Source organism: Oncorhynchus mykiss, chromosome 15 (assembly GCF_013265735.2).
Source record: "Oncorhynchus mykiss isolate Arlee chromosome 15, USDA_OmykA_1.1, whole genome shotgun sequence".
In the NCBI taxonomy this organism is placed as follows: Eukaryota; Metazoa; Chordata; class Actinopteri; order Salmoniformes; family Salmonidae; genus Oncorhynchus; species Oncorhynchus mykiss.
This window is the reverse complement of record NC_048579.1, coordinates 40,470,740-40,494,841: the sequence shown is the minus strand read 5'-3', so window position 1 is coordinate 40,494,841 and position 24,102 is coordinate 40,470,740. Positions and strand designations below refer to the sequence as shown.

General features: G+C 41.4%; 1 protein-coding gene across 1 annotated transcript in view; it reads left to right on the top strand.

Annotated features, from left to right (window-relative positions):
- The first annotated feature begins 20,419 nt into the window (after nt 1-20,419).
- The window catches only part of col4a3 (collagen, type IV, alpha 3), a 123,728-nt gene continuing 120,045 nt past the window's right edge, over nt 20,420-24,102 (top strand). The window contains exon 1 of the mRNA XM_021563185.2: nt 20,420-20,915. Within this exon, the coding sequence (XP_021418860.1) occupies nt 20,826-20,915 (90 nt within the window). The 5' untranslated portion in view covers nt 20,420-20,825. The remainder of the gene's footprint in view (nt 20,916-24,102) is intronic.

Sequence of the window (24,102 nt, the reverse complement as noted above, 5' to 3'; positions counted from 1 at the left end):
AGACACACACACACAGTGGCTGTGAATTTAGACACACATTTCAATGGATCTGGTAGTGGTTTATATAGGACCTAATGGTTTATATGGTCTCGATGATATCACCTGTGTGGCATTAGAGATGTTGAGGCTGATTGGCTCTCTCCCTGATCAGAGTGTCCGCATGCCTCGCTCTCAAACCCAGTTACACGAGACAGATAAGCGTTCTGGGGTACGAGAGTGGACGCATGAGTGACAGCCATGCTTCCCCTACTATACACACACTAGGCCTGTCCGAATACCTGTATTTGCGTTCTAAACAGCACTGATTGAGTATGCCTTTGCACAAATAGGAAATCAACGTTTTATAGTAAACTTCGACTTTCAAACTTCGACAATTGAGTAAGCTTTAAATGCCAGAAAGTCTAAATTATTTAGGCTTTTCAACAAGTACGGATTCACTGCATCAGATAAGGGGATAAGGAGACGGGCTGTGCCAAAATGAATGAATGGTGCATTCTCAGCATGGATGAGGCTAGTATGTTAATATTTGTTGCTTACGGCATACATTTCTACTACAGAGTACTTTCTAATTAGTTTGTAGTACAATTAGTACACCGTATTTAATTTTCATAAGTAGGCAAGACAGATTTCAGACACAGCAATATACAAGTACAGCCACAAACCAGGATCAGTACTTAATATATTGAAGTAATTCATTAAAGTTTAATCATGATGAATTAATGCAAAATTACAAGCCTTTGAAAAGACAGTGTATGATTAACCATGAGAATTGGAAAGACACACAGCCGATCCAGCATAAAGCACAATGCCATGGGCACTGTTGGGAACTCAGGCACACAGACACAATGTGGCAGCAATGTTTCTGGAAGATTCACGCAATGCTGCATTAATTTAATTATACAGTATGGGTACAATATGGGTCTGATAAAAAAATCCTAACTGAAAATGCTTAAATTGCACATACAGTACCATTCAAAAGTTTGAACACACCTACTAATTCAAGGCTTTTTCTTCATTTTTTACTATTTTCTACATTGTAGAATAATAGTTAAGATATCAAAACTATTAAATAACACATACAGAATCATGTAGTAACCAAAACCAGTGTTGAACGAATCAAAATACAGTTTATATTTTAGAATCTTCAAAGTAGCCACCCTTTGCCTTGATGACAGCATGGCACACTCTTGACATTCTCTCAACCAGCTTCACCTGGAATTGTTTTCCAACAGTCTTGAAGGAGTTTCCACACATGCTGAGCACATGTTGGTTGCTTTTCCTTCATTCTGTGGTCCAACTAATCCCAAACAATGTCAATTGGGTTGAGGTCAGTGATTGTGGAGGCCAGGTCATCTGATGCAGCACTCCATCACCCTCCTTCTTAGTCAAATAGCCCTTGCACAGCCTGGAGGTGTGTTGGGTCATTGTCCTGTTGAAAAACAAATGCTAATTTGAGCTGTTCTAGCCATAATATGGACTTGGTCTTTTCCCAAATATGGCTATCTTCTGTATACCACCCTTGTCACAAGACAACTGATTGGCTCAAATGCATTAAGAAGGAAAGCAATTCCACAAATTAACTTTCAACAAGGCACACCTGTTAATTGAAATGCATTTCAGGTGACTACCTCGTGAAGCTGGTTGAGAGAATGCAAAGTGTGCAAAACTGTCAAGGCAAAGGGTGGCTACTTTGAAACATCTCAAATATAAAATGTATTTGTTTTACACTTTTTTGGTTACTACATGATTCCATATATGTTATTTCATAGTTTTGATGTCTTCATTAGAACCAGGTTGCTGGCACTGGTTACAGTTTGAAGCTGAGTGGGCAACTTGATGAAGATGTAATATTTAGTCAATATTTAAATCACCCAGAACATATACCTCTCTGTTGATATCACTTACATTATGTCGGCCAATGCCCCTGGTGTAATTATGACAACTCAGCGTCACAATGGTAGGGATTAGCTGAGCTGGGCTTGGGTCATTGATAAGTCATTGTCTCAACACTGCCTTATAATGCTGTGAAAGGATCCAGGAACCCAAATGATTTGGGTGGATCCCATCCTCCTTATAAAACGTGTTTTGTTTCCAAACGGTAGCGAAATATCACATAGCCAATTGTGAAAAGAAAGAATCCCGCTAAAGCGTTCAATTCCATGATTCAGGAGGGCACAGGGCCAGATATAATTGGTCTTATGCTAGTGTCTAGCAGAGCCAATCAGCTCTTAATTTCATTAAAACTCACATGGACTACGATAGAATCAATTTACATGTCCTGAGGTACTACATTCAGGAGCAGCTTAGTCATGTTATTTACTCGCGCTCCGGGATAGGACACAAGTTGAAGAAGTGATCATTCTTTAACTCGTGTTTTTCTACTCAATTTAAATGGACACGGACAAAACTAAATTTCCTAAAACTCAATTGTCCATTTGAAAGTGAATAGAAGCACTCAAAACTATAGTAGAACACGCTATGTGTAACTCTCTCTTCTCTCTCTCTCTCCCTAGTCTCTCAACCCCCTCTCCTCTCTCTGTCTCAATTAAATTTGAATTTCATTTTAAGGGGCTTTATTGGCATGGGAAACATATGTTTACATTGACTGATCAAGTGAAATAGATAAGAAACAAAAGTAAAATAAACAATAAAACATTTACAGTAAACATTACACTCACAAAAGTTCCAAAAGAATAAAGACATTTCAAATGTCATATGTCTACAGTGTGGTAATGATGTGCAAATAGTTAAAGTACAAAAGGGAAAATAAATAAACAGAAATATAGATTGTATTTACAATGGTGTTTGTTCTTCACTGGTTGCCCTTTTCTTGTGTCAATAGGTCACAAATCTTGATGCTGTGATTTCACACTGTGGTATTTCACCCAATAGACAAAGGAGTTTATCAAAATTGGATTTGTTTTTGTATTCTTTGTGGGTGTAATCTGAGGAAAATATATTTCTCTAATATGGTCATACATTTGGCAGGAGGTTAGGAAGTGCAGCTCAGTTTACACCTCATTTTGTGGACAGTGTGCACATATCCTGTCTTCTCTCTCGAGATCCAGGTCTGCCTACGGTCTTTCTCAATAGCAAGGCTATGCTCACTGAGTCTGTACATCAAAGATTTCCTTAATTTTGTGTCAGTCACAGTGGTCATGTATTCTGCCACTGTGTACTCTCTGTTTAAGGCCAAATAGCATTGTAGTTTGCTCTGTTGTTTTGTAAATTCTTTCCAATGTGTCAAGTAATTATCTTTTTGTTTTCTCATGATTTGGTTGGGTCTAATTGTGTTGGTGTCTTGGGGCTCTGTGGTGTCTGTTTGTGTTTGTGAACAGAGCCCTAGGACCAGCTTGCTTAGGGTGCTCTTCTCCAGGTTGCTTCCTTTTAGATGGCTGTAGAATTTAACGTCTCTTTTCTGGATTTTGATTAGCGGTTATCGGCCTAAATCTGCTCTGCATGCTGTATTTGGTGTTTTACGTTACACACTGTGGATATTTTTGGAGAATTCTGCATGTAGAATATCAATTTGGTGTTTGTCCCATTATGTGAATTATTGGTTGGTGAGTGGACCCCAGACCTCACAACCATAAAGAGCAATGATTTGTATTTGTGGTTCTGGCAACTGGATCTTTTTTGTAACACCATTCTTTTAGTCTTACTTAGATTTACTGTCAGGGCCCAGGGTCTGACAGAATCTGTGCAAAATATCTAGGTGCTGCTATAGATCTGCTGTAGGTCTATATCTGTCGTACTCTCACTCTGTCTCTCTGTTTCTCACTTTCTCTTGCTCTCCCTCTCATTCGTCCACTCTGATCAGAATACAATGGACAGGATGAAACAGGATGCACTCTAGACACAACCAGCCTGTAATACTGTCCTGCTACAGATCTCAGACCTGTGCACAGACACAGGTCATGTCACATGCAAAGTACAGCCACAAACCAGAATCAGGGTCTCATTTTTGAAGGTACCCCCTGAGCACAACAATCCAACAATACAACAGTACAACAAAAAGGGAGTAATAAAGTGATCTATGGGACTTTAGTGATGACAATCCAACCTTCGGATAAAAGATGCAGTGATGAGTATAAACCTGTCACCTGTGATAAAGCGAAGTAGGCTATGGAGACTGCATCCAACGTTTTTAGATCTGCTGCATTTTGATAAATTCAAGGATTTTTCTTAGTACATAGTGCAAAACTGGTAGGAAAGAAGTGGGCATCTTCTAAAAGAGACGAACACTTTAAATCTTACCGCATGAAAATCTTACAGTAACTAACCACACAACACTGGTCCATTTCAGATATTGGCATCATGTAGTAAAAATGATCAACTTTGGAGTTCTCCATTTCTTGAAATAATTCATTAAGTTCAATCACAATGAATTAATGCAAAATGACATGCGATTAGTCTTGGCGCATATCTTATCTGCATCAAGTGGTATGTTGACACCTGAAACCACACAAAATAGCCATGGGGAAAGAGTTTCAAGCAGTATCGGGGAGTCTCTCCTGTCTCTCCCTCCCTAGTCTTTCACCCCTCTCCTCTCTCAATCTCTCTCTTTCTCTCGCTCTCTGTCTCATTCAACCTTTCTGATCAGAATACAATGGACAGGATGAAACAGGATGCACTCTTAACACAACCAGCATGAAATACTGACCTGCTACAGATCTCAGACCTCTGCACAGACACAAATCATGTCACACGCACACACACAAACACACACTCAATGCAGGTATATGGAAGGAGAAGGCTATAAGCACTGTTGTGTTATGCCTAGAGGGACTCCTGTGAGATGGATGGATATTTTTTCCCAATCTTGTTTGTGTTGATGGTGTTACCACATTCCGGTGGGGTTATGTAAACCCAGCGCCGGCCAGGCATGCAGACAGAGGTGCAGTTATCTCTCCTTTTGATTTAAGATTAGCCTCCAACTCTCATTGCTTGGTTTTCATATGCAAAAAAAGAATGTGCATGCATATCCATGAGACGTTCTATCTAAGATCAGAAGTAATGTTCTGTATCCATCTAACGCACACACGCCACACACAAACATGTACTTGCAAATCTATCTAAGCGTCTTGGATATGGATCTTGGATATGCAGCGATATTGGTGGAAAGATCTAGGGTAGTTTTGTGTAAAATTAATGAATACTCATACACCCTTTTGCCCTGATACACCATCAAAACACACACAAAACAACATCTCATGTAATATGCCAACTCTCCAAGGCAACCAATTTGTCCCATGCATGCAACCCCGACAGTGTGACTTTACTTGGGCAAATGACAATGTCCAATGACAAATGAATGACAATGGCCAAAGACCAATGAACGACATGGCCAACAGCCTCGCACGAACCATCTTGATCTCGACAGTTGTATGTGCAGGGCTCCCTTGTGAAAGACACCCTGGTCTCAATGGCGAGTCCCTGTTCGAATTAAGAAAATAAAAAGTGCTGTGGTGGGGGAGAAACTAACTTTTTGGCCCAACATTACCATAATGCATTGAGCATTGAGAAAAGCAGAGTGCCGAGCAGCCCTGCGTCCCTTTCCCCTGAGGTGTACACATGTACACTTCTCCCCACAAATGTAAAAGCGTTTGATTTGTGTAGGCATGGGCTAGAGCAGGGTTTCCCAAACTCGGTCCTAGGGACCCCAAGGGGTGCACATTTTGTGTTTTTGCCAGGGACAAGGGGGACATGTCCTCCCTACATTCTGAAATTGTATTTTTGTCCCCCCCAGTTTTATCATTGGAATGTGATACAAAACAAGGCAATGGTGTGCTTTAGGACCATGCGGATGCCTCCGAGCAGTCGGTAGGCTGTTTGGAGTGTTTATCTGACTGGATTTAAAAACAAAAACAAATTATGCCTCACTTCTAAAACCAAAGTTGCGTCCTTGTTTTTTGCCGTAGCACCACACATATGATTCAAATAATCTCCTAATCATCAAGCTTTGATCATTTAAATCAGCTGTGTAGTGTTAGGGCAAAACAAGTAAATGAGCACCCCTTGGGGTTCGAGGATCGAGTTTGGGAAACGCTCGGCTAGAAGGAGTTTCCAGTCTATTTCAGAAATCAGTAATTTCCTCTAAAATCCATGATGGGAAGTGAACAAGTGTACAATTCTGCAGATGTTTGGGTGTGGGGGTGCTTAGAATTTTTTGCCCACGCTACAAACGGCTATATCGTTCTTCTAATACAGGATTAGTAAAGGATATTAATATTGTTTTTTTTTATTCAGATTTTTCAGGGGGTGAAGCAGCACCCCTAATTCCCGTAGCTATGCAATTCAGGAGAAAGGACATATTATTGGGACACAGGCCTGGTCCGAACCAAATGCTGAACACTCGACAGGAAGTGGAGGTTAAAGGGTCAAAGCATGATGAGACTTCCTTCTACTTCATATATAGTAGTAACAGGACAGATCCAGTGACATTGTGAGGTTAGCATGCACATCAATGAACGTTAACGATCACTGTAATTTAAAGGATAAAGCACATAAAGCAAGTAAACAGTCATTAACCTGTATTTTATCACTCTGGCCTAAAGTATCCCTGTGTCATTGGGTAACGTAACCTATGATATATTTCTGAGAAACCACTCACTCACCCCCATTACGGTCTCTCTAGCAACAACCATTAGCACAAGCCACCTGTAGAAGATAAGACATTAAAGGTAGGGCCCGTGTTTGCACCAGTTGGTTTCAGAAGTAAAGAAAAGCAGACATGGGTTCAAAACCAGTTGAGATCTTGTAGCATTTGCTCTTGTCTACTTGGAGTGCCATATGGGCAGGGTTTCACCTTTTTGACTATTCTATAGGTTCCATTGTACCACGCAGGCTCAATCAAGCCCAGATAGAGTATTACAAATTATCTGTATTTGAATCCAGGTTTGAATAAAAGCACCCAAAAAGCTAGACCCTTTCATCTGCAATCCACACATTATGTCCTATTCAGGAAATGTCTTAACTTTCTTAATCAAAATGCAAGACAAGATCTACCACTCAGATGTTTTTTTTAAACATGATTTAAAAAAATTGTAAGCCTATGCAATTTTACCCATTAAAAACTGTTCTGTCGTAATGAGGTTTGTGCAGTAGGCTATAGGCCCAATACATTATCACTGCATATTGGCTACACTTGAATTGCCCTACCAATGTTCTTTTAAAACCATTTTGAAATTATATTGAAACATTTTAGGTGTATGATCAGACTGGTAATAAATAATTTGTTGAATTACTTTTGAAGCACGGCTGAGTGAGCATAATCATTTGCTTATTTTTTTTTTTACTGGACTGAATCCTTAAAAAATGAATTTGTTGCATCAAACTTCCGCAACTTTGTGGTTAATTTGCTGAAAACTAAATAGTGTGGCACCAAATGTTGACAAAAGCTTGCAAATGTTTTCCACTAGTGGTGAATCTGCAACAAATCTTTGGCAACAAAAATATTTATTGCCACTAGTGATAAACAGTTAGCCAAAGGTTTTTTTCTGGCAGACAATTCTCTCAATATTCAATTTGAATCTGTGGCAAACCTTGGCAACAAGTTCCAAGACCAGTAACCAATGATGACCAATCAGGACAATTAGAAACATCTATTGGAAAATGGAAACCAAGATATCTAGCTAGCTACCTAACAAAGTTGGCCGGTGAGTGTCTAACGTAATAATTCAACTTCCTAATAAACGTTAACATGTTATTAGCTAAATGATGCTCAGATAGCAATGTCATGTTGTATGGGATAGAGTGAAATGCATTTTGTTGATACCAGTTTCAATCTGTCAGCGCCACTGACAGGCTAGCGCTCAGCTAGCTATTATATTTTTGTACAATTAATGTAGTAGGTAGATAGCTACCTAATGATTTGCGTACACACTTACACTACCAGTCAAAAGTTTTAGAACACCTACTCATTCAAGGGTTTTTCTTAATTTAAAAAATATATATTTTCTAAATTGTAGAATAATAGTGAAGACATCAAACTTATTAAATAACACAAGAAATCACGTAGCTACCAAAAAAGTGTTAAACAAATCAAAATATGTTTCATATGTGAGATTCTTCACACTCTTGGCATTCTCGCAACCAAATTCATGGAGTAGTCACCAGGAATGCATTTAAATTATCTGGTGTGCCTTCTTAGAAGTTAATTGTGTCAGTTGTGTTGTGACAAGGCAGGGGGTATACAGAAGATAGCCCTATTTGGTTAAAGACCAAGTTCATATTATGGCAAGAACAGCTCAAATAGGCAAGGAGAAACGACAGTCCATTACATTACTTCAATCAGTAAAATGTCAAGAACTTTGAAAGTTTCTTCAAGTGCAGTCGCAAAACCCATCAAGCGCTATGATGAAACTGGCTCTCATGAGGACCGCCACAGAAATGGAAGACCCAGAGGTACCTCTGCTGCAGAGGATAAGTTCATTAGAGTTACTAGCCTCAGAAATTGCAGCCCAAATGAATGCTTCACAGAGTTCAAGTAACAGACGCATCTCAACATCAACTGTTCAGGGGAGACTGCATGAATCAGACCTTCATGGTCAAATTGCTGCAAAGAAACCACTACTAAAGGACACCAATAATAAGAAGAGACTTGCTTGGGCCAAGAAACAGGAGCAATTGACATTAGACCATTGGAAATGCGTCCTTTGGTCTGGAGTCCAAATTGGAGATTTTTGGTTCCAACCGTCTTGTCTTTGTTAGACGTGGTGTGGATGAACGGATGATCTCCGCATGAGTATTTCCCAACGTAAAGCATGGAGGAGGTGTTATGCTGTGGGGGTGCTTTGCTGGTGACACTGTCTGTGGTTTATTTAGAATTCAAGGCATACTTAACCAGCATGGATACCACAGCATTCTACAGAAATACACCATCCCATCTGGTTTGGGCTTAGTGGGACTTTGTTTTCAACAGTGCAATGACCCAACACACCTCCAGGTATTTTACCAAGAAGGAGAGTGATGGAGTGCTGCATCAGATGACCTGGCCTCCACAATCCCCCGACCTCAACCAAATTGAGATGGTTTGGGATGAGTCCGACCGCAGAGTGAAGGAAAAGCAGCCAACAAGTGCTCAGCATATGTGAGAACTCCTTCAAGACTATTGGAAAATCATTCCGGGTGAAGCCTGTTGAGAGAATACCAAGAGTGTTCAAAGCTGTCATCAAGGCAAAGGATGGCTATTTGAACAATCTCAAATATAAAATATATTTATATTTTTGTTGGTTATTAAATGATTCCATATGTGTTATTTCACACTTTTTGTCACACCCTGATCTGTTTCACCTGTCTTTGTGATTGTCTCTACCCCCCTCCAGGTGTCGCCCATCTTCCCCATTATCCCCTGTTTATTTATACCTGTGTTCTCTGTTTGTCTGTTGCCAGTTCGTCTTGTTTGTCAATTCAACCAGCGTTTTTTTGTCTCAGCACCTGCTTTTCCTTAGTCTCTCTTTTTCTCACCCTCCTGGTTTTGACCCTTGCCTGTCCCGTCTCTGAGCCAGCCTGCCTGACCACTCTACTTGCTCCTGAGCCTGCCTGCCATCCTGTACCTTTTCCCCACCTCTGAATTACCGCCATCTGCCTGACCCGACCCTGAGCCTGTCTTGCCATCCTGTACCTTTGCCCCACCTCTGCCTGACCTGACCCTGAGCATGCCTGCTGTCCTGTACCTTTCCCCCACTACTCTGGTTATCGACCGCTGCCTGCCTTGACCTGTCGCTTGCCTGCCCTGTTGCTGTAATAAACATTGTTACTTCGACAGTCTGCATTTCCGGTCACAACTTGCAGACTTGTTTATGTGTTGCTGTGCGCTTTGTGTGTTTTGTTGCCAACCTTACTTTGCTATCTGACAACTTTACGGTTTTTACTTTTTAATTACGTTTATATTTTTGGTTTTTCCCTCACTCAACTCTTTTTTTCATTAAACTTTTTCACTCCGGACGCTTTATCTGGACGTGGTTCGTGAGGACCTCCAACAGCCGAAGCTAAGTAGTAACATTAACATGATGCCTTCTAATTGCAGTCGCTGTACTCATAATCTACAGGAGAACGATCGCCTTACGGCGAAGATATGTGTTGCAAGCCCAGCTTCACACGCAATCGTTAGGCAAGGGTAATTTCAGTGTAGGAAAGGATGAAACCGTGTCTGTGCCACCAGTAAGTACAGATTGTAACGTTAGTATAAATCCCCTCGCACGGTCCCCGCAGCCGGACAACTTTCTCATGGTTTCTGTAGGGAAATGCTGTAGGAATGCTCAACCGGTGTCGCTCATTCAGCCGACAGAAACTTTCAACCGGTTTTCCCCATTAAGCAGGGAGCCGTTGTCTGAGGCCGAGCCTTTTCTTGTCTCTACTCCTCTTGTTATGGGGTCTGAGATGCCTAAGCTTCCCACCATTAGCTCTGACAAATTGAAAACCCTAGTCATTGGCGACTCCATTACCCGCAGTATTTGACTTAAAACGAATCATCCAGCGATCACACACTGTTTACCAGGGGGCAGGGCTACCGACGTTAAGGCTAATCTGAAGATGGTGCTGGCTAAAGCTAAAACTGGCGAGTGTAGAGAGTATAGAGATATTGTTATCCACGTCGACACCAACGATGTTAGGATGAAACAGTCAGAGTTCACCAAGTGCAACATAGCTTCAGCGTGTAAATCAGCTAGAAAGATGTGTCGGCATCGAGTAATTATCTCTGGCCCCCTCCCAGTTGGGGGGGGGGGGGGGGGGTGATGAGCTCCACAGCAGAATCTCACAACTCAATCGCTGGTTGAAAACTGTTTCTGCCCCTCCCAAAAGATAGAATTTGTAGGTAATTGGCCCTCTTTCTGGGACTCACGCACAAACAGGACCAAGCCTGGCCTGCTGAGGAGTGACGGACTCCATCCTAGCTGGAGGGGTGCTCTCATCTTATCTACCAACATAGACGGGGCTCTAACTCCTCTAGCTCCACAATGAAATAGTGTGCAGGCCAGGCAGCAGGCTGTTAGCCAGCCTGCCAGCTTAGTGGAGTCTGCCAGTAGCACAGTCAGAGTAGTGAGCTCAGCTATCCCCATTGAGACTGTGTCTGTGCCTCGACCTGGGTTGGGCAAAACTTAACATAGCGGTGTTCGCCTCAGCAATCTCACTAGGATAAAGACCTCCTCCATTCCTGTCATTATTGAAAGAGATTGTGATACCTCACATCTCAAAATAGGGCTACTTAATGTTAGATCCCTTACTTCAAATGCAATTATAGTCAAAGAATTAATCACTGATCATAATCTTGATGTGATTGGCCTGACTGAAACATGGCTTAAGCCTGATGAATTTACTGTGTTTAATGAGGCCTCACCTCCTGGTTACACTAGTGACCATATCCCCCGTGCATCCCGCAAAGGCGGAGGTGTTGCTAACATTTACGAGAGCAAATTTCAATTTACAAAAAAAGAAAAGGCGTTTTCATCTTTTGAGCTTCTAGTCATGAAATCTATGCAGCCTACTCAATCACTTTTTATAGCTACTGTTTACAGGCCTCCTGGGCCATATACAGCGTTCCACATTGAGTTCACTGAATTCCTATCGGACCTTGTAGTCATAGTAGATAATATTCAAATATTTGGTAACTTTAATATTCACATGGAAAAGTCCACAGACCCACTCCAAAAGGCTTTCGGAGCCATCATCAACTCGGTGGGTTTTGTCCAACATGTCTCTGGACCGACTCCCTGTCACAGTCATACTCTGGACCTAGTTTTGTCCCATGGAATAAATGTTGTGGATTTTAATGTTTTTCTTCATAATCCTGGACTATCGGACCCCCATTTTATTACATTTGCAATTGCAACAAATAACCTGCTCAGACCCCAACCAAGGAGCATCAAAAGTCACAGACAACACAAAGATTCCTTGATGCCCTTCCAGACTCCCTCTGCCTACCCAAGGACGTCAGAGGACAAAAATCAGTTAACCACCTATCCGAGGAACTCAATTTAACCTTGCACAATACCCTAGATGCAGTTGCTCCCCTAAAAACTAAAAACATTTATCATAAGAAACTAGCTCCCTGGTATACAGAAAATACCCGAGCTCTGAAGCAAGCTTCCAGAAAATTGGAAAGGAAATTGCGCCACACCAAACTGGAAGTCTTCCGACTAGCTTGGAAAGACAGTACCGTGCAATATCGAAGAGCCCTTACTGCTGCTCGATCATCCTATTTTTCCAACTTAATTGAGGAAAATAAGAACAATCCACAATTTATTTTTGATACTGTCGCAAAGCTAACTAAAAAGCAGCATTCCCCAAGTGAGGATGGCTTTCACTTTAGCAGTAATAAATTCATGAACTTCTTTGAGGAAAAGATCATGATTATTAGAAAGCAAATTACGGACTCCTCTTTAAATCTGCGTATTCCTTCAAAGCTCAGTTGTTCTGAGTCTGCACAACTCTGCCAGGACCTAGGATCAAGAGACACTCACATGTTTTAGTACTATATCTCTTGACACAATGATGAAAATAATCATGGCCTCTTAAACCTTCAAGCTGCATACTGGACCCTATTCCAACTAAACTACTGAAAGAGCTGCTTCCTGTGCTTGGCCCTCCTATGTTGAACATAATAAACAGCTCTCTATCCACCGGATGTGTACCAAACTCACTAAAAGTGGCAGTAATAAATACTCTCTTGAAAAAGCCAAACCTTGACCCAGAAAATATAAAAAACTATTGGCCTATATCGAATCTTCCATTCCTCTCAAAATTTTTAGAAAAGGCTGTTGCGCAAAACTCACTGCCTTCCTGAAGACAAACAATGTATACGAAATGCTTCAGTCTGGTTTTAGACCCCATCATAGCACTGAGACTGCACTTGTGAAGGTGGTAAATTACCATTTAATGGCATCAGACCGAGGCTCTGCATCTGTCCTCGTGCTCCTAGACCTTAGTGCTGCTTTTGATACCATCGATCACCACATTCTTTTGGAGAGATTGGAAACCCAAATTGGTCTACACGGACAAGTTCTGGCCTGGTTTAGATCTTGTCTGTCAGAAAGATCAGTTTGTCTCTGTGAATGGCTTGTCCTCTGACAAATCAACTGTACATTTCGGTGTTTCTCAAGGTTCCGTTTTAGGACCACTATTGTTTTCACTATATATTTTACCTATTGGGGATGTCATTCAAAAACATAATGTTAACTTTCACTGCTATGCGGATGACACACAGCTGTACATTTCAATGAAACATGGTGAAGCCCCAAAATTGCCCTCGCTAGAAGCCTGTGTTTCAGACATAAGGAAGTGGATGGCTGCAAACTTTCTACTTTTAAACTCGGACAAAACAGAGATGCTTGTTCTAGGTCCCAAGAAACAAAGATATCTTCTGTTGAATCTGACAATTAGTCTTAATGTTTGTACAGTTGTCTCAAATAAAACTGTGAAGGACCTCGGCGTTACTCTGGACCCTGATCTCTCTTTTAACGAACATATCAAGACTGTTTCAAGGACAGCTTTTTTCCATCTAAGTAACATTGCAAAAATCAGAAACTTTCTGCCTGGCCGGTTCCCCTCTTTCCACTAGGATTCTCTGCCTCTAACCCAATTACAGGGGCGGAGTCACTGGCTTACTGGTGCTCTTTCATGCCCTCCCTAGGAGGGGTGCATCACTTGAGTGGGTTGAGTCACTGATGTGATCTTCATGTCTGGGTTGGCGACCCCTCTTGGGTTGTGCCATGGCGGAGATCTTTGTGGGCTATACTCGGCCTTATCTCAGGATGGTAAGTTGGTGGTTGAAGATATCCCTCTAGTGGTGTGGGGGCTGTGCTTTGGCAAAGTGGATGGGGTTATATCCTTCCTGTTTGGCCCTGTCCGGGGGAATCATCGGATGGGGACACCGTGTCTCCTGACCCCTCCTGTCTCAGCCTCCAATATTTATGCTGCAGTAGTTTATGAGTACTTCTCCTGTCCTATCCGGTGTCCTGTGTGAATTTAAGTATGCTCTCTCTAATTCTCTCTTTCTTTTTCTCTCTCGGAGGACCTGAGCCTTTAGGACCATGCCTCAGGACTACCTGGCATGATGACTCCTTGCTGTCCCCATTGTACCTGGCTGTGCTGCTGCTCCAGTTTCAAATGTTCTGCCTGTGATTATTATTATTTGACCATGCTGGTCATTTATGAACATTTGAACATCTTGGCCATGTTCTGTTATAATCTCCACCCGGCACAGCCAGAAGAGGACTGGCCACCCCACATAGCCTGGTTCCTCTCTAAGTTTCTTCCTAGGTTTTGGCCTTTCTAGGGATTTTTTCCTAGCCACGTGCTTCTACACCTGCATTGCTTGCTGTTTGGGGTTTTAGGCTGGGTTTCTGTACAGCACTTTGAGATATCAGCTGATGTACGAAGGGCTATATAAATACATTTGACTTGATTTGATGTAGTGTTTGTGTTGGGGTGTCAGTGTGTGTGCATAGTCAGTGCAAAAAAGGGTCAATGCAGGTAGTCCGGGTAGCCATTTGATTTAGCAGCCTTGTTTAGCAGTTATGGATTTGGGGTAGAAGCTGTTCAGGGTCCTGTTGGTTCCAGACTGGTGGTCAGGTACCGCTTGCCATGCTGTAGAAGAGAGAACAGTTTATGGCTTGGGTGGCTGGAGTCTTTGAAAAAATGTTGGGCCTTGCTCTGAAACCACTTCCTATAGAGGTCCTGGATGACAGGGAGCTCGGCCCCAGTGATGTCCACATCAAGTTCAGCTGAAGTTCATGCAGGCAATGCAAATAAATTATAATAAATTCAATATTGTATCTTGATTGTGTAGGGAAGGGAGGGGGTGGGATGGTAGGGAACACAAAAATATATAAGCAAAAGTGAAATTAGGCTTACACTGAAAATAAAAAATTACCCAGCTGCTGGGTCAATCCCCCAACCCAATGTGCTGTGTTTACGTCACCACCCAACACACTGGGTTGTTTTAACCCAACAATATAGTCTAATTTACCCAGCAGCTGGATCAAGTGTTCTACTCAAGGTGCTGGGTTAGAAGCACAACCCAGCCCAACTGGGTTGAATTAAGCCAATGATGTGTTTGGCCAGTGCCATAAAACTAATTTGTATGGGAAAATATGAGCTTTCCGCAAATTTGCGACAAATTGGCCAAAGTTTTGCCACAACTGTTTGCCAGATGGTAAGGGATGGCCTGCATCTGATGGTCAGTCTGAGGGGAGGGAGCAGCGGTGAGGCTGCCTCTCACCTGACTCATCGTCCCTCCTCTCTCCCGACTCATCGTCCCTCCTCTCTCCCTCCCTCCACTGAGAAAAGGGGACACAGTATTTTAGCTGATGGTGAAACTTAAGTCGCAATGCATTATTTCTGCCTCATGCACCAATTAATGTTGCAATATTCCTCTATATTAAAAAAGACACAAGTCGCAAATAATAACATCGCAAGCTTATCGAAACACTTTGTTATACTCATAAATTACAGCTGCAGTGCTGGTTGTAGCGTGAGTGGAAGTAGGAAAAACACACATTTTATGGCTTAGAAAACTGTTGAACAAAGTGTTGACAGTGCTGAATAACAACTTAAACATGAGCTTACTCATAAAAACAGCATGAGGAAAGTGTGCAGACAGTTATCTGAGCTATCTGGATTGGCCAGCGGTAGGCATATTGTTGCACTTGATTTGTTCTCTATGGCCTGCCGGGTAGGCAGAGTTTGTCGTGGAAATATTCGTCCAAATATTTATCAGATACCGGAACTCGTGATTTCAAATAGACTTTATTACAAAAGTAACAGGAGCCGAGCAATTCCATGGAACAACTGACCTCTCTAGTCTCAGCACTCTGTTTTTATACAGTTTTACCCTTACATAACATACATGGTCACTCCTCTTTTTGTAAATTATTAACACCCCTTGGCTTTTCGCCACTATTATCTTCCTGTCTCGCATCTGGCTTGTCCACACCCACTTCTGACTTATTCATGCTCGTACATAGTACATTATCTGATAGTACATTTCTTCTTATTACAGATACATGGCTTGTGATGCCTGTATTACTTAACTAAGGTACACATTTCTGCTTACGTTCTGTTTTTACATGTCTAGTGATTAACTCCATGTTGATCCAGCCTTGTACACTCTATTGGATTCTGGTTACATTTTGTTTTTACATGTCTAAGGGTTAACTCTATGTTGATCCAGCTCTGTACATTCACCTGGGCTCAGCCTTTATTCTGCTTACACATGTCTACTAATTAATCCTATGTTGATTCTGCTCACTACTTCTGGGAGAACAGTCTAGGTACTGGAAAATCCCCATAGTACTGGACATAATCCAAGTTCTACCTTCCGAAACATTAAATAGTTACAAATGGGAACACTTTGCCTTCCCGGCACTAGGGCTGCTGAATCAAGTGCACCTAACGGCAACAGCATGAAACGAATAAAACTAATAGGAATGCAAGGCTTTATCATTGGGTTTTTTACAGAAATGTTTGGAGATCGACTAGGAATGCCTTAGGGTATATGCTATAGAGCAGTGGCACCAACCGTTTCTGAGTCAAGATCACTTTCTGAGTCAAAATGCAAGCAGAGATCTACTGCTCAGATTTTCTTTAAACATGACTTTGGTGGCCTCCCGAGTGGCACAGTGGTGGTCTAAGGCACTGCATCACAGTTGCTAGCTGTGCCACTAGAGATCCTGGTTTGAGAACAGGAGACCCATGCGACCGGGAGACCCATAGGGCGGCGCAGAATTGGCCCAGCATTGTCTGGGTTAGGTAGGGTTTGTCCGGCAGAGATGTCCTTCTTCCATTGCTCTCTTTCAACTCCTGTGGAGGGCTGGGTGCATGCACAGTGATACGGTTGCCAGGTGTACAGTGTGTCCTCCAACACATTGGTGTGGCTGGCTTCTGGGTTAAGTGGGCATTGTGTCAAGAAGCACTGAGGTTTGGTTGGGTTGTGTTTCGGAGGACGCATGGCTCTTGACCTTCGCCTCTCCCGAGTCTGTATGGGAGTTGCAGCAATGAGACAAGACTGTACCTCCAATTGGATACCACGAAATTGGTGTAAAAGCAAAAATATAACAAATTAAATATTAAATATACACATAACTTAAGCCTATGCAACATTAACCAAATAAAAACAGTTATGTAGCAATGAGGTTTGTGCAGTAGGCTAAAGGCCTACTGCATTTTCACTGCATATTGGCTATGCTAGAATTGCCCTGACAATGTTGTTCTTCTCAGACAATTTTTAAATTATATTTTAAATTACATTGGTAATAGATAATTTGTTGTATTACTTGTGAGACACCGCTAAGTGAGCATCTGATGGTCAGTCTGAGGGGAGGGAGGCTTTATTGTTGTTTTTTTTACAGACATTTTTGGTGATTAACTAGGAATGGCTTGGAGATCAACCAGTCAATCACGATAGACCGGTTGGTGACCACTGCCCTAGGGTCTATGCTATAGAACAGTGGTCACCAACCTTTTCTGGGTCAAGATTACTTTCTGAGTCAAAACGCATGCCGAGATCTACTGCTCAGATTTTTCTAAAAGTTACTTAAAAATCGTAAGCCTATGCAACATTAACCAATTAAAACGGCATATTGACTATGCTTGAATTGTCCTGGGAATATTGTTCTTCTCAGACCATTTAGAAATGATATACCATTTAAATTATACGATCATACTGGTAATAGATCATTTGTTGTATTACTTGTGAGGCACAGCTACTGTAAATGAGCATTTCATTGGAGATCGACCAGTCGATCGTGATCGACCAGTTGGTGACCACAAGTAATTGGAAATGTAATAAATATCATGGCCAGAACCTTTTTTGTTGTTGCTGGTGTAACAGATGTGAAACAGCTAGCTTAGTTAGCGGTGACGTCACTTGCTCTGAGACCTTGAAGTAGTTCCCCTTGCTCTGCAAGGGCCGTGGCTTTTGTGGAGCGATGGGTAACGATGCTTCGTGGGTGACTGTTGTTGATGTGTGCAGAGGGTCCCTGTTCCGCGCCCGGGTATGGGCGAGGGGACGGTCTAAAGTTATACTGTTACACTGGTACAAGGGAACCTTTTATCCTAGAGATGTGTGAATTGTGTGTGTGAGTGTGTGTGTGTGAGAGAAACGATGGGCTCTGACAAAATGGAGATGAATAGGCGTACAAACAAAATGATGATGTTTCCTACACCTAGCCATCCAATAGACCCAGGGGAGCTTCCTCTATATTGCTATACCTGTCTGACTCCTTCAGATCTGCAAACACATAAAAGTGGAAGGTGCTAGTTGGGGGAAGGGGCAGAGGAGGATGGTGAGGGGAAGACAGCTCCTAATAATGGCTGGAACTGAGTGAATGGAATGGTATCAAACACATGGAAACCATGTGTTTGATAATACCATTCAATTGATTCTGTTCCAGCCATTATTAGGAGCCTGTCCTCCGATTTAAAGTGCCACCAGCCACCATGCTGGGAAGGGGCTATGGGTTGTTTTGGCCAAGGACGAGGAAAATGAGATTTGGAGAAGATGAAAGCTGGAGAAGATGAGAATGGAAGGAGATGAGAGAAAATGAGACAATGGGATCATCATAAGATGTGAGTTGGTAATCTGACCAGAGAGAGAGTTTGGCCCAGGTGGTGCAGCAGGTAGAGACCATCATCTCTGCCACTTAGGGCGTGTCCTGCCTCCAGACATGCCCATGACCTCTGCCTTGCCTCTGATTGGTGTAACACCAACAATGTGACTCTGCCTCTCGACCTCTCCTGTGATATAAACAAACAATGATAAGAGACAAAATACTCTCAGATAGGAAGGCAGATAGAGTAAATTGATGCACAGTAAAAGTGTTGGGGTCAATTCCATTTAAATGTAGTCAATTCAGAAACCAAATAGATATTCATTCCTGAACTGAAAAATCATCCGTTTGTTAAACGGATTCAGATGAATCTCCTTAACAGGTGCAATTAAAAATACATTAATTCATTTTTAAAAATGAATATCAATAAATTACTGAGTAGAGAGAGTGGATGAATGGATGTATAGATGAATTCAGACACACACAGAACATTGTCATAACACATTTTTTCGACCTGATGAACTGTGAACAAGTTGGACTTTGCGGATCAGTTCTCATTCCACAACAAGCTTGTTTATTGACAGGCAGCCTGAGATAAACCCTTTATCACTACAACGTTTGAATATTTTCAAACATCAAAATGAAAGCCAGGTCATTAGATCACATGTTGAAGATTTCCCCCCAAAAGTATTACTGCTTGTGCCCCATTTTTTTCTAGGCTAAACCTCAAAACCTACAAACAATTATGATATGATGATGATAATGATGATGACGATGATATTGATGATCATCATCATTATGACCTCTTATTATTATTGCTGTTATACAGTAACTTCAGTAACTTGTTCTACTCTGCATGTATACAACATTTGGCGAGCTCTCAATGGTGCACCACTGTAACTGTATTCACGATAAACCTAAGTGTGCTTGTGTAAAGTATTGCGGGGAAATTGTGCTGATTTTGTGATACATGCATACTGAATTACGTTGACAAAACAGGCCCCCAAGCCTTTCTCTGCGAATAGGCTAGTAGTCCAGATAAATGTAAAACTATAATACATTAATTACCGAATCAAACATGTGTGTAGCCTAAATTACTCAAGTAAAAAAATAATTTGAAAGGCATGGTCTGAGTATGAAATATTCAAATTAGGTCAAATGTGTATTTGGCAATAATCCTGCGAATTCAATTAAACTACAATATAACTGAGCGCGTTGTGAAGTTATGGCAGAGACAACGAATGAAACCGTAGCAAATGCCACCCATTAAATGTATATTAGGCCTAGGCACTATTGAGCAAATCTCACGCCATCATATCCTAGCTAGGGTGACAGAATCGTCCAAATCCAGTTTAATTGTAGGCAATAGGTGTTGCCTATGCAATAAAAAAATGCTTACCCCAGTCTTAATCACTGTGTCAGACAGACCCCGTTGACGAAACGTCGTGCAAGTTCAAGTCCCACCAGTACTTTCGCACTTGTTCCTTAAATCGAAAAACATATCGTGGAAGAAAATAAAACAACAAACAGTTGAACCAACAAGTCTAAAACGTAACAGAAAAACTTAAAGCTCAACAACTGCTAGTAAGAATAGAGGCTATCACTTCGCCCCCGCACCTCATACCGTAACGAACTTAAAGAGCGCAACTACATTTGACCAAACATTTACATTTAACAGGTTTATTTTTATATTATCAAATGGATTAATATACCTACCTTAGAAAAACGTATATAATACTATATAAAACATATCACCATTTATCATTATTTATTAAAAACTAAACATAAACATCAAAGCGTAGTCACAAAGTATTACGGTATTTAAGCCCGCAAGTAAACCTGTACACCGCTCATTCTTAAACCAGCACTTGACAGTACTCACTTTCACAACATAGACAATATTTTTTTCGACGCTTGTATGTCCCACTCGTTGTTATTATATTTCAGTGGTTCTACTTTTTAGCCTATGACTTGGGTGTATTAATTAGCCTTAACATACTTAGCTGTCGCAGGTGTGAATGGGGCTCAAAGGGTAAAGGCACTGTCTTGAGGGAGGTTATCTTTGCCACGCGCAGGATCTTCGGATAGTGAGTTACACCACCAACTATCAAAGTGCAAAAACCTGTCGCAGTGATAGCGAGCAGTAGGCTATTTCTTCTTATTTCTAAAAGCGAGTTATTCAGGGGGGCTGCTGCATCGATTTTACAGTTATAAAGATAACCAACTGAAACGGGGCTTACGCCAACGGTGTATGGAACTGCTGTAGGTAATGAAATGACAGACTTTCTCACTTTTTCCCCACTGCTCCTGAGCGTCCTGTTGCTACTGCTCAGCGGCATCATCACACCTGCATACACAGATGATGTAAGTATGAAAATACCACGCTGAATTAGGCTATAAGGGCTCAGTTTAGAGTAAAGTCTGCTGCATATCGTGCATGCATGTGTTATAACTGATTTGTATGAGAAATATTGTTCAACCATTGCTTATTGCGTACATGAATCTGGGTTGCTGATATAGCTGAGTTGACGTGTCATCCAAGCCTAAATTACTTCAAATGATGTGTCACCTGAATAGCCACCAATAGACGTATTATTGTTAGCCTAACTCATACAGGTAGTCTAGGTTTACTTAGTGTAGCAAGAGCGTTATGTTGAGCTAAGATGGGTATAAAATGCATTGATGTCAGAGTTCAATTATGTTAATGTCATTTATTGCCACTACAGGTCTAGGGCTCATGACGGGTGTATTGCAAAGCTTTAGGTTACTGGTAAATATTGCATTTAGTTGTAGAGTGATGGCAATTTTAATATGGTAGAATGGAAATGGTTAAAAAGATTCAGCCAGCTCCAACAGAGGCGCTATTGCGTGCGTGCGCACACACGTACACACATACACACACAGATAGCTCATTAAGCTGTTTGTTAATTAATACATTTTTCATAATCTTCATCATCATTATTCCATCTATAAGCACAGTCTGGAATCTGGGAATGGTAATTTCAATTATTGATATTCTCATGAGCAGCGCACACCTGTATTACTCTACACTTCCTACAAAAATAATGCTCAATATGGGGCATTGAACAGTCTGCCTTGTGCAGACTGCCAGGTAGAAACAGAATATATGGAATATATTTTCTGGTACTGTCCATCAGTTGCTTGCTTTTGGAGTCAGGTCCAGGAATGGTTGTTCAGGATTCAAACTGTATTGTTAGGGGATCTGAAAAAACACGATCAGTCAATGGGAAATGTCATTATACTCTTGGGTAAAGTATTTATTTTTAGGGCAATATCAGTAAAATCTTTACAAATAGGGATTTTTAGGACCCTCGTAAGACATCACAGTAAAATGGAGGAATGTATTGCAAAAGGAAATTACAAATTGGCATTACACTGGGAAAGATGGGCTAATCTGTGGACATTGGAGGGTTGGAGTTAAGAATGAACGGTGGATTGGCTGCATTGGGTGAAAATCCAGCAAATGAAGGAAGAGGAAATTAGTAATATATGTATAAATATACAGTGCATTCGGAAAGTATTCAGATGACTTTTTTTCACATTTTGTTACGTTACAGTCTTATTCTAAAATAGATTACATTGTTTTTTCCCTCCTCATCAATCTACACACAATACCCCATGATGACAAAGCGTTAACAGGTTTTTAGACATTTTTGCACATTTACATAAATATTCAGACCCTTTATTCATTACTTTGTTGAAGCACCTTTGGAAGCGATTAGAGCCTTGAGTCTTCTTGGGTATGACGCTATAAGCTTGGCACACCTGTATTTGGGGAGTTTCTCCCATTCTTCTCTGCAGATCCTCTCAAGCTCTGTCAGGTTTCATGGGGAGCGTCGCTGCGCAGCTATTTTCTGGTCTCTCCAGAGATATTCGATCAGGTTCAAGTCGGGCTCTGGCTGGGCTACTCAAGGAGATTCAGAGACTTGTCCCGAAGCCACTCCTGATTTGTCTTGGCTGTGTGCTTAGGGTCGTTGTCCTGTTGGAAGGTGAACCTTCACCCAATAATGAGGTCCTGAGCACTCTGGAGCAGGTTTTCTTCAAGGATCTTTCTGTATTTTGCTCCATTCATATTTCCCTCGATCCTGACTAGTCTTCCAGTCTCTGCCACTGAAAAACATTCCCACAGCCTGATGCTGCCACCACCATGCTTCACCGTAGGGATGGTGCCAGTCTTCCTCCAGACGTGCCACTTGGCATTCAGGCCAAAGAGTTCAATCTTGGTTTCATCAGACCAGATAATCTGGTTTCTCACGGTCAGAGTCCATTAGGTGCCTTTTGGCAAACTCCAAGCTGGCTGTTATGCCTATTACTGAGGAGTGGCTTCCATTTGGCCCTCTACCTTAAAGGTGTGATTGGTGGAGTGCTGCAGAGATGGTTGTCCTTCTGGAAGGTTCTCCCATCTCCACAGAGGAACGCTGGAGCACTGTCAGAGTGACCATTGGGTTTTTGGTCACCTCCCTGACCAAGACCCTTCTCCCTTCTCCGATTGCTCAGTTTGGCCGGGCGGCCAGCTATAGGGAGAGTCTTGGTGGTTCCAAACTTCTTCCATTTAAAAATGATGGAGGCCACTGTGTTCTTGTGGACATTCAATCCTGGAGAAATCTTTTGGTACCCTTCCCCAGATCTGTGCCTCGACACAATCTTGTGTCAGAGCTCTATGGATAATTCCTTTGACCACATGGCTTGGTTTTTGCTCTGACATGCACTGTCAACTGTGAGACCTTATGCAGACAGGTGTGTGCCTTTCCAAATCATGTCCAATCAATTGAATTTACCACAGGTGGATTCCAATCAAGTTGTAGAAACATCTCAAAGATGATCAATGGAAGCATTATGTACCTGACCTCAATTTCGAGTCTCATAGCCAAGGGTCTGAATACTTATGTAAAAAGATATTTCTTAAATTTGCAAAAAAATCTAAAAACATGTTTTTACTTTGTCATTATGGGGTATTGTGTGTAGATTCATGAGGAAAATAATTAGAATAAGGCTTTAACGTAACAACATTTGGAAAATGTGAAAGGGTCTGAATTCTTCCCGAATGCACTGTATCTGCAATATTGAAGCTGATCTTCCCTCCCTGAAAAATGAATAAACATTCCAATGAAGACCCAATTTGGTTTTCAGCTAATTTTGTCATGACAAAATACTGTTAATGTTGTTAAATACCCAATATTATTTAATAACCATTAGTAGAGGGACAAACCATAACGGTTATAAGAATGTTTGGTGAAAATGTTCCAATAACATTTGTTTTGCACATTTAATGTGTTTTTGTACCAAAATATACCAATAAAAACAGAAATGTGGGCCTGATACATTCTTCTTCGCAGAGGCAACCATGCAACAGATTCTTAGTTTGATCCTATCAGTTATTTTTGTGAGCCCAAGAATGCTTTGAACGTTTCATTTTATGCTGAGAAGACCAAGCATAAATGCCTTTTGATTGTCAATGGTTCCATTCTTCCAGACATTATGACTCGTCTATAGCTGAAATTAGTAGGTGGCTCAGTAGGATGGCGATTGC